The 16,811-nt window shown below is 56.3% G+C and overlaps 1 protein-coding gene across 1 annotated transcript in view; it reads left to right on the top strand.

Annotated features, from left to right (window-relative positions):
- The window catches only part of LOC112530990 (cyclin-dependent kinase 16-like), a gene marked incomplete at both ends in the record, with an annotated part of 58,926 nt that overhangs the window by 14,865 nt on the left and 27,250 nt on the right, over positions 1-16,811 (top strand). The window contains one exon of the mRNA XM_040657256.1: positions 13,204-13,298. Coding sequence (XP_040513190.1) covers positions 13,204-13,298 — 95 coding nt within the window. The remainder of the gene's footprint in view (positions 1-13,203; positions 13,299-16,811) is intronic.

Below are 16,811 nucleotides of genomic sequence, written 5' to 3' on the forward strand. Positions count from 1 at the left end.
CATGAGGGTTTGGGGGTCTTACACGAGGGTTAGGGGCTGTTGCACAAGGATATGGGGTTGTGAGAGTCCTTACACGGGGGTTTGGGGCTCTTGCACGAGGGGTTGGAGGCTCTTGCACCATTTGCGAGGGCTTTGAGTGTGAGTTTGGGGGTCCTGGGAGCTCTGTAGTGAGATTTGGGTGGTTTGCACGAGGATATGGGGTATATGAGAGCCCTTACACGAGGGTTTGTGGCTCTTGCACGAGGGTTTGGGGCTCCTCAAGGATATGGGGCTCTTGCACGAGGATATGGGGTTCTGAGAGGTCTTACACGAGGGTTTGGGGCTCTTGCACAAGGATATGGGGTTTCTGAGAGTCCTTACACGAGGGTTTGGGGCTCTTGCACGAGGATATAGGTTTGTGAGAGTTCTTACACGAGGGTTTGGGGGTCTTACACAAGGGTTAGGGGCTGTTGCACAAGGATATGGGGTTGTGAGAGTCCTTACACGAGGGTTTGGGGCTCTTGCACGAGGGTTTGGGGCTCTTGCACCATTTGGGGGGGCTTTGAGTGTGAGTTTGGAGGTCCTGGGAGCTCTGTGATGAGGTTTGGGTGCTCTGCACGAGGATATGGGGTATATGAGAGCCCTTACACGAGGGCTTGTAGCTCTTGCACGAGGGTTTGGGGCTCCTGAACAAGGATATGGGGCTCTTGCACGAGGATATGGGGTTCTGAGAGTTATTACACGAGGGTTAGGGGCTGTTGCACAAGGATATGGGGTTGAGAGAGTCCTTACACGGGGATTTGGGGCTCTTGCACGAGGGTTTGGGGCTCTTGCACCATTTGCGAGGACTTTGAGTGTGAGTTTGGGGGTCCTGGGAGCTCTGTGATGAGGTTTGGGTGCTTTGCACGAGGATATGGGGTATATGAGAGCCCTTACACGAGGGCTTGTAGCTCTTGCACGAGGGTTTGGGGCTCCTGAACAAGGATATGGGGCTCTTGCACGAGGATATGGGGGTTCTGAGAGTCCTTACACAAGGATTTGGGGCTCTTGCAGGAGGATATGGGGTTTCTGAGAGTTCTTACATGAGGGTTTGGGGCTCTTGCACGAGGCTATGGGGTTTGTGAGAGTCCTTACACGAGGGTTTGGGGCTCTTGCACGAGGATATGGGGGTTCTGAGAGTTCTTACATGAGGGTTTGGGGGTCTTGCACGAGGATATGGGGTTTCTGAGAGTTCTTACACAAGGATTTGGGGGTCTTACACGAGGGTTAGGGGCTGTTGCACAAGGATATGGGGTTGTGAGAGTCCTTACACGGGGGTTTGGGGCTCTTGCACGAGGGTTTGGGGCTCTTGCACCATTTGCGAGGGCTTTGAGTGTGAGTTTGGGGGTCCTGGGAGCTCTGTGGTGAGGTTTGGGTGGTTTGCACGAGGATATGGGGGTCTTACACGAGGGTTAGGGGCTGTTGCACAAGGATATGGGGTTGTGAGAGTCCTTACACGGGGGTTTGGGGCTCTTGCACGAGGGTTTGGGGCTCTTGCACCATTTGCGAGGGCTTTGAGTGTGAGTTTGGGGGTCTTGGGAGCTCTGTGGTGAGGTTTGGGTGGTTTGCACGAGGATATGGGGTTCTGAGAGTCCTTACACAAGGGCTTGTAGCTCTTGCACGAGGGTTTGGGGCTCCTCAACAAGGATATGGGGCTCTTGCACGAGGATATGGGGTTTCTGAGAGTCCTTACACAAGGATTTGGGGCTCTTGCATGAGGATATGGGGTTTCTGAGAGTCCTTACACGGGGGTTTGGGGCTCTTGCACGAGGGTTTGGGGCTCCTCAACAAGGATATGGGGCTCTTGCACGAGGATATGGGGTTTCTGAGAGTCCTTACACGAGGGTTTGGGGCTCTTGCACGAGGATATGGGGTTTCTGAGAGTTCTTACATGAGGGTTTGGGGGTCTTACACGACGGTTAGGGGCTGTTGCACAAGGATATGGGGTTGTGAGAGTCCTTACACGGGGGTTTGGGGCTCTTGCACGAGGATATGGGGTTTCTGAGAGTTCTTACATGAGGGTTTGGGGGTCTTACACGACGGTTAGGGGCTGTTGCACAAGGATATGGGGTTGTGAGAGTCCTTACACGGGGGTTTGGGGCTCTTGCACGAGGGTTTGGGGCTCCTGAACAAGGATATGGGGCTCTTGCACGAGGATATGGGGTTCTGAGAGATCTTACACGAGGGTTTGGGGCTGTTGCATGAGGATATAGGTTTGTGAGAGCCCTAACACGAGGGTTTGGAGCTCTTGCACGAGGGGTTGGAGGCTCTTGCACCATTTGCGAGGGCTTTGAGTGTGAGTTTGGGGGTCCTGGGAGCTCTGTGGTGAGGTTTGGGTGGTTTGCACGAGGGTTTGGGGCTCTTGCACGAGGGTTTGGGGCTCTTGCACAAGGATATGGGGTTGTGAGAGTCCTTACACGGGGGTTTGGGGCTCTTGCACGAGGGTTTGGGGCTCTTGCACCATTTGCGAGGGCTTTGAGTGTGAGTTTGGGGGTCCTGGGAGCTCTGTGGTGAGGTTTGGGTGGTTTGCACGAGGATATGGGGTATATGAGAGTCCTTACATGATGGTTTGTAGCTCTTGCACGAGGATATGGGGGTTCTGAGAGTTCTTACACGAGGGTTTGGGGTCTTGCTCGAGGGGTTGGAGGCTCTCGCGCCGTCTGGTGGGGCTTTGAGTGTGATTTTGGGGGTCCTGGGAGCTCTCTGGTGAGGTTTGAGTGGCTTGCACGAGGGTTTGGGGGTCTTACACGAGGGTTAGGGGCTGTTGCACAAGGATATGGGGTTGTGAGAGTCCTTACACGGGGGGTTGGGGCTCTTGCACGAGGGTTTGGAGGCTCTTGCACCATTTGCGAGGGCTTTGAGTGTGAGTTTGGGGGTCCTGGGAGCTCTGTAGTGAGATTTGGGTGGTTTGCACGAGGATATGGGGTATATGAGAGTCCTTACACGAGGGTTTGTAGCTCTTGCACGAGGGTTTGGGGCTCCTCAACATGGATATGGGGCTCTTGCACGAGGATATGGGTTTCTGAGAGTTCTTACACGAGGATATGGGGCTCTTGCACGAGGATATGGGGTTTCTGAGAGTTCTTACACGAGGGTTTGGGGCTCTTGCACGAGGATATAGGTTTGTGAGAGCCCTAACACGAGGGTTTGGGGCTCTTGCACGAGGGTTTGGAGGCTCTTGCACTTTTTGGGGGGGCTTTGAGTGTGAGTTTGGGGGGTCCTGGGAGCTCTGTGGTGAGGTTTGGGTGGTTTGCACGAGGGTTTGTGGCTCTTGCACGAGGGTTAGGGGCTCTTGCACAAGTGTGTCAGGATTCTGAGAGTTCTTACACGAGGGTTTGGGGCTCTTGCACGAGGGGTTGGAGGCTCTTGCACCATTTGCGAGGGCTTTGAGTGTGATTTTGGGGGTCCTGGGAGCTCTGTGGTGAGATTTGGGTGGTTTGCACGAGGATATGGGGTATATGAGAGTCCTTACACGAGGGTTTGTCGCTCTTGCACGAGGGTTTGGGGCTCCTGAACAAGGATTTGGGGCTCTTGCACAAGGATATGGGGTTCTGAGAGTTCTTACAAGAGGGTTTGGGGCTCTTGCACGAGGATATGGGGTTTCTGAGAGTTCTTACATGAGGGTTTGGGGGTCTTACATGAGGGTTAGGGGCTGTTGCACAAGGATATGGGGTTGTGAGAGTCCTTACACGAGGGTTTGGGGCTCTTGCACGAGGGGTTGGAGGCTCTTGCACTTTTTGGGGGGGCTTTGAGTGTGAGTTTGGGGGGTCCTGGGAGCTCTGTGGTGAGGTTTGGGTGGTTTGCACGAGGATATGGGGTATATGAGAGTCCTTACACGAGGGTTTGTAGCTCTTGCACGAGGGTTTGGGGCTCCTGAACAAGGATATGGGGCTCTTGCACGAGGATATGGGTTTCTGAGAGTTCTTACATGAGGGTTTGGGGGTCTTACACGAGGGTTAGGGGCTCCTGCACGAGGATATGGGGTTTGTGAGAGTCCTTACACAAGGGCTTGTAGCTCTTGCACGAGGGTTTGGGGCTCTTGAACAAGGATATGGGGCTCTTGCACGAGGATATGGGGTTCTGGGAGATCTTACACGAGGGTTTGGGGCTGTTGCATGAGGATATAGGTTTGTGAGAGCCCTAACACGAGGGTTTGGAGCTCTTGCACGAGGGGTTGGAGGCTCTTGCACCATTTGCAAGGGATTTGAGTGTGGGTTTGGGGGTCCTGGGAGCTCTGTAGTGAGATTTGGGTGGTTTGCACGAGGATATGGGGTTTCTGAGAGTTCTTACATGAGGGTTTGGGGGTCTTACACGAGGGTTAGGGGCTGTTGCACAAGGATATGGGGTTGTGAGAGTCCTTACACGGGGGTTTGGGGCTCTTGCACGAGGGTTTGGGGCTCTTGCACCATTTGCGAGGGCTTTGAGTGTGAGTTTGGGGGTCCTGGGAGCTCTGTGATGAGGTTTGGGTGCTTTGCACGAGGATATGGGGTATATGAGAGCCCTTACACGAGGGCTTGTAGCTCTTGCACGAGGGTTTGGGGCTCCTCAACAAGGATATGGGGCTCTTGCACGAGGATGTGGGGGTTTCTGAGAGTTCTTACACGAGGGTTTGGGGCTCTTGCACGAGGGGTTGGAGGCTCTTGCACCATTTGCGAGGGCTTTGAGTGTGATTTTGGGGGTCCTGGGAGCTCTGTGATGAGGTTTAGGTGGTTTGCACGAGGATATGGGGCTCTTGCACGAGGATGTGGGGGTTTCTGAGAGTTCTTACACGAGGGTTTGGGGCTGTTGCATGAGGATATAGGTTTGTGAGAGCCCTAACACGAGGGTTTGGGGCTCTTGCACGAGGGGTTGGAGGCTCTTGCACCATTTGCGAGGGCTTTGAGTGTGAGTTTGGGGGTCCTGGGAGCTCTGTAGTGAGATTTGGGTGGTTTGCACGAGGATATGGGGTATATGAGAGTCCTTACACGAGGGTTTGTCGCTCTTGCACGAGGGTTTGGGGCTCCTGAACAAGGATTTGGGGCTCTTGCACGAGGATATGGGGTTCTGAGAGTACTTACAAGAGGGTTTGGGGCTCTTGCACGAGGATATGGGGTTCTGAGAGTTCTTACATGAGGGTTTGGGGGTCTTACACGAGGGTTAGGGGCTGTTGCACAAGGATATGGGGTTGTGAGAGTCCTTACACGGGGGTTTGGGGCTCTTGCACGAGGGGTTGGAGGCTCTTGCACCATTTGCGAGGGCTTTGAGTGTGAGTTTGGGGGTCCTGGGAGCTCTGTGGTGAGGTTTGGGTGCTTTGCACGAGGATATGGGGTATATGAGAGCCCTTACACGAGGGTTTGTAGCTCTTGCACGAGGGTTTGGGGCTCCTCAACAAGGATATGGGGCTCTTGCACGAGGATGTGGGGGTTTCTGAGAGTTCTTACACGAGGGTTTGGGGCTCTTGCACGAGGATATGGGGTTTCTGAGAGTTCTTACACGAGGGCTTGTAGCTCTTGCACGAGGGTTTGGGGCTCCTGAACAAGGATATGGGGCTCTTGCACGAGGATATGGGGTTCTGAGAGTTCTTACACGAGGGTTTGGGGCTCTTGCACGAGGATATGGGGTTTCTGAGAGTTCTTACATGAGGGTTTGGGGGTCTTACACGAGGGTTAGGGGCTGTTGCACAAGGATATGGGGTTGTGAGAGTCCTTACACGGGGGTTTGGGGCTCTTGCACGAGGGTTTGGGGCTCTTGCACCATTTGCGAGGGCTTTGAGTGTGAGTTTGGGGGTCCTGGGAGCTCTGTAGTGAGATTTGGGTGGTTTGCACGAGGATATGGGGTATATGAGAGTCCTTACACAAGGGCTTGTAGCTCTTGCACGAGGGTTTGGGGCTCCTGAACAAGGATATGGGGCTCTTGCACGAGGATATGGGGTTTCTGAGAGTCCTTACACAAGGATTTGGGGCTCTTGCACGAGGATATGGGGTTCTGAGAGTTCTTACATGAGGGTTTGGGGGTCTTACACGAGGGTTAGGGGCTGTTGCACAAGGATATGGGGTTGTGAGAGTCCTTACACGAGGGTTTGGGGCTCTTGCACGAGGGGTTGGAGGCTCTTGCACCATTTGCGAGGGCTTTGAGTGTGAGTTTGGGGGTCCTGGGAGCTCTGTAGTGAGGTTTGGGTGGTTTGCACGAGGATATGGGGTTTCTGAGAGTTCTTACATGAGGGTTTGGGGGTCTTACATGAGGGTTTGGGGCTCCTGAACAAGGATATGGGGCTCTTGCACGAGGATATGGGGTTCTGAGAGTTCTTACACGAGGGTTTGGGGCTCTTGCACGAGGATATGGGGTTTCTGAGAGTTCTTACATGAGGGTTTGGGGGTCTTACACGAGGGTTAGGGGCTGTTGCACAAGGATATGGGGTTGTGAGAGTCCTTACACGGGGGTTTGGGGCTCTTGCACGAGGGTTTGGGGCTCTTGCACCATTTGCGAGGGCTTTGAGTGTGAGTTTGGGGGTCCTGGGAGCTCTGTGGTGAGGTTTGGGTGGTTTGCACGAGGATATGGGGGTCTTACACGAGGGTTAGGGGCTGTTGCACAAGGATATGGGGTTGTGAGAGTCCTTACACGGGGGTTTGGGGCTCTTGCACGAGGGTTTGGGGCTCTTGCACCATTTGCGAGGGCTTTGAGTGTGAGTTTGGGGGTCCTGGGAGCTCTGTAGTGAGATTTGGGTGGTTTGCACGAGGATATGGGGTATATGAGAGTCCTTACACAAGGGCTTGTAGCTCTTGCACGAGGGTTTGGGGTTCCTGAACAAGGATATGGGGCTCTTGCACGAGGATATGGGGTTTCTGAGAGTCCTTACACAAGGATTTGGGGCACTTGCACGAGGATATGGGGGTTCTGAGAGTCCTTACACAAGGATTTGGGGCTCTTGCACGAGGATATGGGGTTCTGAGAGTTCTTACATGAGGGTTTGGGGGTCTTACACGAGGGTTAGGGGCTGTTGCACAAGGATATGGGGTTGTGAGAGTCCTTACACGAGGGTTTGGGGCTCTTGCACGAGGGGTTGGAGGCTCTTGCACCATTTGCGAGGGCTTTGAGTGTGAGTTTGGGGGTCCTGGGAGCTCTGTGGTGAGGTTTGGGTGGTTTGCACGAGGGTTAGGGGCTCTTGCACAAGTGTGTCAGGATTCTGAGAGTTCTTACACGAGGGTTTGTGGCTCCTGCACGAGGATATGGGGTTTGTGAGAGCCCTTGCACGAGGGCTTGTAGCTCTTGCACGAGGGTTTGGGGCTCCTCAACAAGGATATGGGGCTCTTGCACGAGGATATGGGGTTCTGAGAGATCTTACACGAGGGTTAGGGGCTCTTGCACGAGGGGTTGGAGGCTCTTGCACCATTTGCGAGGGCTTTGAGTGTGATTTTGGGGGTCCTGGGAGCTCTGTGATGAGGTTTAGGTGGTTTGCACGAGGATATGGGGCTCTTGCACGAGGATGTGGGGGTTTCTGAGAGTTCTTACACGAGGGTTTGTGGCTCCTGCACGAGGATATGGGGTTTGTGAGAGTCCTTACATGAGGGCTTGTAGCTCTTGCACAATGTTTTGGGGCTCCTGAACAAGGATATGGGGCTCTTGCACGAGGATATGGGGTTCTGAGAGTTCTTACAAGAGGGTTTGGGGCTCTTGCACGAGGATATGGGGTTTCTGAGAGTCCTTACACAAGGATTTGGGGCTCTTGCACGAGGATATGGGGTTTCTGAGAGTTCTTACATGAGGGTTTGGGGGTCTTACACGAGGGTTAGGGGCTGTTGCACAAGGATATGGGGTTGTGAGAGTCCTTACACGAGGGTTTGGGGCTCTTGCACGAGGGTTTGGAGGCTCTTGCACTTTTTGGGGGGACTTTGACTGTGAGTTTGGGGGTCCTGGGAGCTCTGTGATGAGGTTTGGGTGCTTTGCACGAGGATATGGGGTTTGTGAGAGTCCTTACATGAGGGTTTGTAGCTCTTGCACGAGGGTTTGGGGCTCCTGAACAAGGATGTGGGGCTCTTGCACGAGGATATGGGGTTCTGAGAGTCCTTACACGAGGGTTTGGGGCTCTTGCACGAGGATATGGGGTTTCTGAGAGTTCTTACATGAGGGTTTGGGGGTCTTACACGAGGGTTAGGGGCTGTTGCACAAGGATATGGGGTTGTGAGAGTCCTTACACGGGGGTTTGGAGCTCTTGCACGAGGGGTTGGAGGCTCTTGCACCATTTGCGAGGGCTTTGAATGTGAGTTTGGGGGTCCTGGGAGCTCTGTAGTGAGATTTGGGTGGTTTGCACGAGGATATGGGGTATATGAGAGTCCTTACACGAGGGTTTGTAGCTCTTGCACGAGGGTTTGGGGCTCCTGAACAAGGATATAGGGCTCTTGCACGAGGATATGGGGTTCTGAGAGTTCTTACACGAGGGTTTGGGGCTCTTGCACGAGGGGTTGGAGGCTCTTGCACCATTTGCGAGGGCTTTGAGTGTGATTTTGGGGGTCCTGGGAGCTCTGTAGTGAGATTTGGGTGGTTTGCACGAGGATATGGGGTTTGTGAGAGTCCTTACACGAGGGTTTGTAGCTCTTGCATGAGGGTTTGGGGCTCCTCAACAAGGATGTGGGGCTCTTGCACGAGGATATGGGGTTCTGAGAGTTCTTACAAGAGGGTTTGGGGCTCTTGCACGAGGATATGGGGTTTCTGAGAGTCCTTACACAAGGATTTGGGGCTCTTGCACGAGGATATGGGGTTTCTGAGAGTTCTTACATGAGGGTTTGGGGGTCTTACACGAGGGTTAGGGGCTGTTGCACAAGGATATGGGGTTGTGAGAGTCCTTACACGAGGGTTTGGAGCTCTTGCACGAGGGGTTGGAGGCTCTTGCACCATTTGCGAGGGCTTTGAGTGTGAGTTTGGGGGTCCTGGGAGCTCTGTAGTGAGGTTTGGGTGGTTTGCACGAGGATATGGGGTTTCTGAGAGTTCTTACATGAGGGTTTGGGGGTCTTACATGAGGGTTTGGGGCTCCTGAACAAGGATATGGGGCTCTTGCACGAGGATATGGTGTTCTGAGAGTTCTTACACGAGGGTTTGGGGCTCTTGCACGAGGGTTTGGGGCTCCTGAACAAGGATATGGGGCTCTTGCACGAGGGTTTGGAGGCTCTTGCACTTTTTGGGGGGGCTTTGAGTGTGAGTTTGGAGGTCCTGGGAGCTCTGTGATGAGGTTTGGGTGGTTTGCACGAGGGTTTGGGGCTGTTGCACAAGAGTTTGGGGTCTGTGAGAGTCCTTACACGAGGGTTTGGGGCTCTTGCACGAGGATATGGGGCTCCTGAGAGTTCTTACACGAGGGTTTGGAGGCTCTTGCACCATTTGCGAGGGCTTTGAGTGTGAGTTTGGGGGTCCTGGGAGCTCTGTAGTGAGATTTGGGTGGTTTGCACGAGGGTTTGGGGCTGTTGCACAAGAGTTTGGGGTTCTTGAATGAAGACATGGGGTTTGAGAGAGTCCTTACACGAGGGTTTGGGGCTCTTGCACGAGGATCTGGGGTTTGTGAGAGTCCTTACACGGGTATTTGTGGCTCTTGCACGAGGATGTGGGAGTTTCTGACTGTTCTTACACGTAGGTTTGGGGCGTTACACAAGGGTTAGGGGCATTTTCACGACGGGAGGCATTTTCACGACAGGGGGTGGGGGCCATTTTCACGAAGGGGTGGGGGGCCATTTTCACAAGGGGTGGGGGGCCGTTTTCACGAGGGTGTGGGGGGCCATTTTCACGAAGGGGTGGGGGGCCATTTTCACAAGGGGAGATACTTTCACAAGGGGGTGGGGGCCATTTTCACGAGGGGGTGGGGGGCCATTTTCACAAGGGGGTGGGGGGGGCATTTTCACAAGGGGAGATACTTTCACAAGGGGGTGGGGGGGTATTTTCACGAGGGGGTGGGGGGCCGTTTTCACAAGGGGTGGGGGGGCCATTTCTACGAGGGGGTGGGGGGGCCATTTTCACGAGGGGAGATACTTTCACAAGGGGTGTTATTTCCCCGAGGGGGGGTAATTTTCACGAGGGGGGCCCATTTTCACGACGGGCATATTTTCACAAGGGGGGGTATTTTCACGACGGGGATATTTTCACGAGGGGGTGGGGGGGTATTTCCCCGAGGGGGGTTATTTTCACGCGGGGGGAGGGGGCATTTTCACGAGGGGGGTGGGGGGCCATTTTCACGAGGGGGTGGGGGGTTATTTTCACGAGGGGGTGGGGAGCCATTTTCTCTAGAGGGTGGGAGCCATTTTCACGAGGGGGTGGGGGGCCATTTTCACGAGGGAGTGGGGAGTTATTTTCATGTGGGGTTGGGGGGCATTTTCACAAGGGGTGGGGGCCATTTTCACGAGGGGGTGGGGGCCATTTTCACGAGTGGAGATATTTTCACGAGGGGGTGGGGGCATTTTCACAAGGGGGCCATTTTCACGAGGGGGTTGGGGGCCATTTTCACGAGGGGGTGGGGGCCATTTTCACGAGTGGAGATATTTTCACGAGGGGGTGGACGGCCATTTTCACGAGGGGAGATATTTTTCACAAGGGGGTGGGGGCCATTTTCACGAGGGGGAGTTATTTTCACGTGGGGTGGGGGGCCATTTTCACAAGGGGGTGGGGGGGCGTTTTCACGAGGGGGTGGAGGCCATTTTCACGAGTGGAGATATTTTCACGAGGGGGTGGACGGCCATTTTCACGAGGGGAGATATTTTTCACAAGGGGGTGGGGGCCATTTTCACGAGGGGGAGTTATTTTCACGTGGGGTGGGGGGCCATTTTCACAAGGGGGTGGGGGGGGCGTTTTCACGAGGGGGTGGAGGCCATTTTCACAAGGGGTGGGGGCCATTTTCACGAGGGGGGGTATTTTCACGAAGGGGTGGGGGGCCGTTTTCACAAGGGGGTCGGGGGTTATTTTCACGAGGGGGTGGGGGGCCATTTTCACGAGGGGGTGGGGGGCCATTTTCACGAGGGGGTGGGGGGGCGTTTTCACGAGGGGGTGGGGGGCCATTTTCACGAGGGGGGTTATTTCCCTGAGGAGGGGCCATTTTCACGAGGGGGTGGGGGGCCATTTTCACGAGGGGGGTGGGGGGCCATTTTCACGAGGGGGTGGGGGGTTATTTTCACGAGGGGGTGGGGGGCCATTTTCTCTAGAGGGTGGGAGCCATTTTCACGAGGGGGTGGGGGGCCATTTTCACGAGGGAGTGGGGAGTTATTTTCATGTGGGGTTGGGGGGCATTTTCACAAGGGGTGGGGGCCATTTTCACGAGGGGGTGGGGGCCATTTTCACGAGTGGAGATATTTTCACGAGGGGGTGGGGGCATTTTCACAAGGGGGCCATTTTCACGAGGGGGTGGGGGCCATTTTCACGAGTGGAGATATTTTCACGAGGGGGTGGACGGCCATTTTCACGAGGGGAGATATTTTTCACAAGGGGGTGGGGGCCATTTTCACGAGGGGGAGTTATTTTCACGTGGGGTGGGGGGCCATTTTCACAAGGGGGTGGGGGGGCGTTTTCACGAGGGGGTGGAGGCCATTTTCACAAGGGGTGGGGGCCATTTTCACGAGGGGGGGTATTTTCACGAAGGGGTGGGGGGCCGTTTTCACAAGGGGGTCGGGGGTTATTTTCACGAGGGGGTGGGGGGCCATTTTCACGAGGGGGTGGGGGGCCATTTTCACGAGGGGGTGGGGGGGCGTTTTCACGAGGGGGTGGGGGGCCATTTTCACGAGGGGGGTTATTTCCCTGAGGAGGGGCCATTTTCACGAGGGGGTGGGGGGCCATTTTCACGAGGGGGGTGGGGGGCCATTTTCACGAGGGGGTGGGGGGTTATTTTCACGAGGGGGTGGGGGGCCATTTTCTCTAGAGGGTGGGAGCCATTTTCACGAGGGGGTGGGGGGCCATTTTCACGAGGGAGTGGGGAGTTATTTTCATGTGGGGTTGGGGGGCATTTTCACAAGGGGTGGGGGCCATTTTCACGAGGGGGTGGGGGCCATTTTCACGAGTGGAGATATTTTCACGAGGGGGTGGGGGCATTTTCACAAGGGGGCCATTTTCACGAGGGGGTTGGGGGCCATTTTCACGAGGGGGTGGGGGCCATTTTCACGAGTGGAGATATTTTCACGAGGGGGTGGACGGCCATTTTCACGAGGGGAGATATTTTTCACAAGGGGGTGGGGGCCATTTTCACGAGGGGGAGTTATTTTCACGTGGGGTGGGGGGCCATTTTCACAAGGGGGTGGGGGGGGCGTTTTCACGAGGGGGTGGAGGCCATTTTCACAAGGGGTGGGGGCCATTTTCACGAGGGGGGGTATTTTCACGAAGGGGTGGGGGGCCGTTTTCACAAGGGGGTCGGGGGTTATTTTCACGAGGGGGTGGGGGGCCATTTTCACGAGGGGGTGGGGGGCCATTTTCACGAGGGGGTGGGGGGGCGTTTTCACGAGGGGGTGGGGGGCCATTTTCACGAGGGGGGTTATTTCCCTGAGGAGGGGCCATTTTCACGAGGGGGTGGGGGGCCATTTTCACGAGGGGGGTGGGGGGCCATTTTCACGAGGGGGTGGGGGGTTATTTTCACGAGGGGGTGGGGGGCCATTTTCTCTAGAGGGTGGGAGCCATTTTCACGAGGGGGTGGGGGGCCATTTTCACGAGGGAGTGGGGAGTTATTTTCATGTGGGGTTGGGGGGCATTTTCACAAGGGGTGGGGGCCATTTTCACGAGGGGGTGGGGGCCATTTTCACGAGTGGAGATATTTTCACGAGGGGGTGGGGGCATTTTCACAAGGGGGGCATTTTCACGAGGGGTTGGGGGCCATTTTCACGAGGGGGTGGGGGCCATTTTCACGAGTGGAGATATTTTCACGAGGGGGTGGACGGCCATTTTCACGAGGGGAGATATTTTTCACAAGGGGGTGGGGGCCATTTTCACGAGGGGGGTTATTTCCCTGAGGGGGGGCCATTTTCACGAGGGGCTGGGGGGTTATTTTCACGAGGGGGTGGGGGGGCCATTTTCACGAGGGGGTGGGGGGCCATTTTCACAAGGGGTGGGGGGGCCATTTTCACGAGGGGGTGGGGAGTTATTTTCACATCGGGTTGGGGGCCATTTTCACAAGGGGGTGGGGGGCCATTTTCACGAGGGGGGGTATTTTCACGAGGGGGCGGGGGGCTGTTTTCACGAGTGCTGTGCCCGCAGTGTCGCTGCTGAAGGACCTGAAGCACGCCAACGTGGTCACCTTGCACGACATCATTCACACGCAGAGCTGCCTCACGCTCGTCTTCGAGTACCTCGTGAGACCCCAAAGGGGGACCCCAAAAGGGACCCCAAAAGGGACCCCAAAGTGACCCCAAATCCCACACGGGGACCCCAAATGCCCCCATGAGACCCCAAAGGGGACCCCAAAAGGGACCCCAAATGCCCCCATGGGACCCCAAAACTGACATCTGGGACCCCAAATGCCCCCATGGGACCCCAAAATGACATCTGGGACCCCAAATGCCCCCATGGGACCCCAAAACTGACATCTGGGACCCCAAAAGGGACCCCAAATGCCCCCATGGGACCCCAAAAATGACATCTGGAACCCCAAAAGGGACCCCAAACAGACCCCAAATGCCCCCATGGGACCCCAAAATCCCACACGGGGACCCAAAATCCCACACGGGGACCCCAAAAATGGCGGCGGGGACCCCAAATGCTCCCATGAGACCCCAAAAGGGACCCCAAAAGGGACCCCAAATCCCACACGGGGACCTCAAAAATGGCGGCGGGGACCCCAAATGCCCCCATGAGACCCCAAAGGGGACCCCAAAAGGGACCCCAAAAGGGACCCCAAAGTGACCCCAAATCCCACACGGGGACCCCAAAAATGGCATCTGGGACCCCAAATGCCCCCATGGGACCCCAAAATCCCACACAGGGACCCAAAATCCCACACGGGGACCCCAAAATCCCACACGGGGACCCCAAATGCCCCCATGAGACCCCAAAAGGGGACCCCAAAAGGGACCCCAAAAGTGACCCAAATGCCCCCATGGGACCCCAAAATGACATCAGGGACCCCAAATGCCCCCATGGGACCCCAAAATCCCACACGGGGACCCAAAATCCCACACTGGGACCCCAAAATCCCACACGGGGACCCAAAATTCCCCCATGAGACCCCAAAAGGGACCCCAAAAGGGACCCCAAAGTGACCCCAAATCCCACTCGGGGACCCCAAAAATGGCGGCGGGGACCCCAAATGCCCCCATGGGACCCCAAAAGGGACCCCAAAGTGACCCCAAATCCCACACGGGGACCCCAAAAATGGCATCTGGGACCCCAAAAATGACATCTGGGACCCCAAAAGGGACCCCAAACAGACCCCAAATGCCCCCATGGGACCCCAAAATCCCACACGGGGACCCCAAATCCCACACGGGGACCCCAAATGCCCCCATGAGACCCCAAAAGGGACCCCAAAAGTGACCCCAAATCCCACACGGGGACCCCAAAATGACATCTGGGACCCCAAATGCCCCCATGGGACCCCAAAACTGACATCTGGGACCCCAAATGCCCCCATGGGACCCCAAAACTGACATCTGGGACCCCAAATGCCCCCATGGGACCCCAAAAATGACATCAGGGACCCCAAATGGGACCCCAAAGTGACTCCAAATCCCACACGGGGACCCCAAAACTGACATCTGGGACCCCAAATGCCCCCATGGGACCCCAAAATCCCACACGGGGACCCAAAATCCCACACGGGGACCCCAAAAATGGCGGCAGGGACCCCAAATGCCCCCATGAGACCCCAAAAGGGACCCCAAAAGGGACCCCAAAAGGGATCCCAAATCCCACACGGGGACCCCAAAAATGGCGCCGGGGACCCCAAATGCCCCCATGGGACCACAAAGGGGACCCCAAAAGGGACCCCAAAGTGACCCCAAATCCCACACGGGGACCCCAAAAATGGCATCTGGGACCCCAAATGCCCCCATGGGACCCCAAAAGGGACCCCAAAAGGGACCCCAAAAGGGACCCCAAAGTGACCCCAAATCCCACACGGGGACCCCAAAAATGGCATCTGGGACCCCAAATGCCCCCATGGGACCCCAAAATCCCACACGGGGACCCCAAATGCCCCCATGAGACCCCAAAGGGGACCCCAAAAGGGACCCCAAATGCCCCCATGGGACCCCAAAACTGACATCTGGGACCCCAAATGCCCCCATGGGACCCCAAAAATGACATCTGGGACCCCAAATGCCCCCATGGGACCCCAAAACTGACATCTGGGACCCCAAAAGGGACCCCAAATGCCCCCATGGGACCCCAAAAATGACATCTGGAACCCCAAAAGGTACCCCAAACAGACCCCAAATGCCCCCATGGGACCCCAAAATCCCACACGGGGACCCAAAATCCCACAGGGGGACCCCAAAAATGGCAGCGGGGACCCCAAATGCCCCCATGGGACCCCAAAACTGACATCTGGGACCCCAAAAATCACATCTGGGACCCCAAATGCCCCCATGAGACCCCAAAAGGGACCCCAAAAGGGACCCCAAATGCCCCCATGAGACCCGAAAATGACATCAGGGACCCCAAATGCCCCCATGGGAGCCCAAAACTGACATCTGGGACCCCAAAAGTGACCCCAAATGCCCCCATGGGACCCCAAAATCCCACACGGGGACCCCAAATCCCACACGGGGACCCCAAATGCCCCCATGAGACCCCAAAAGGGACCCCAAAAGTGACCCCAAATCCCACACGGGGACCCCAAAATGACATCTGGGACCCCAAATGCCCCCATGGGACCCCAAAAATCACATCTGGGACCCCAAATGCCCCCATGAGACCCCAAAAGGGACCCCAAAAGGGACCCCAAATGCCCACACGGGGACCCCAAAAATGGCGGCGGGGACCCCAAATGCCCCCATGGGACCCCAAAAATCCCACATGGGGACCCCAAAAATGGCGGAAGGGACCCCAAATGCCCCCATGAGACCCCAAAAGGACCCCAAAAGTGCCCCCAAATGCCCCCATGGGACCCCAAAACTGACATCTGGGACCCCAAATGCCCCCATGGGACCCCAAAATCCCACACGGGGACCCAAAATCCCACACGGGGACCCCAAAATCCCACACGGAGACCCCAAATGCCCCCATGAGACCCCAAAAGGGACCCCAAAAGGGACCCCAAAGTGACCCCAAATCCCACACGGGGACCCCAAAAATGGCATCTGGGACCCCAAATGCCCCCATGGGACCCCAAAAGGGACCCCAAAAGGGACCCCAAAAGGGACCCCAAAGTGACCCCAAATCCCACACGGGGACCCCAAAAATGGCGGCGGGGACCCCAAATGCCCCCATGAGACCCCAAAGGGGACCCCAAAAGGGACCCCAAAGTGACCCCAAATCCCACACGGGGACCCCAAAAATGGCGGCGGGGACCCCAAATGCCCCCATGGGACCCCAAAAGGGACCCCAAAAGGGACCCCAAAGTGACCCCAAATCCCACACGGGGACCCCAAAAATGGCATCTGGGACCCCAAATGCCCCCATGAGACCCCAAAAGGGACCCCAAAAGGGACCCCAAAAGTGACCCCAAAGTGACCCCAAATCCCACACGGGGACCCCAAAAATGGCGGCGGGGACCCCAAATGCCCCCATGAGACCCCAAAGGGGACCCCAAAAGGGACCCCAAAGTGACCCCAAATCCCACACGGGGACCCCAAAAATGGCGGCGGGGACCCCAAAAATGGCGGCGGGGACCCCAAATGCCCCCATGGGACCCCAAAAGGGACCCC

This window comes from Gallus gallus, unplaced genomic scaffold, assembly GCF_016699485.2.
Source record: "Gallus gallus isolate bGalGal1 unplaced genomic scaffold, bGalGal1.mat.broiler.GRCg7b scaffold_71, whole genome shotgun sequence".
Lineage (NCBI taxonomy): Eukaryota > Metazoa > Chordata > Aves > Galliformes > Phasianidae > Gallus > Gallus gallus.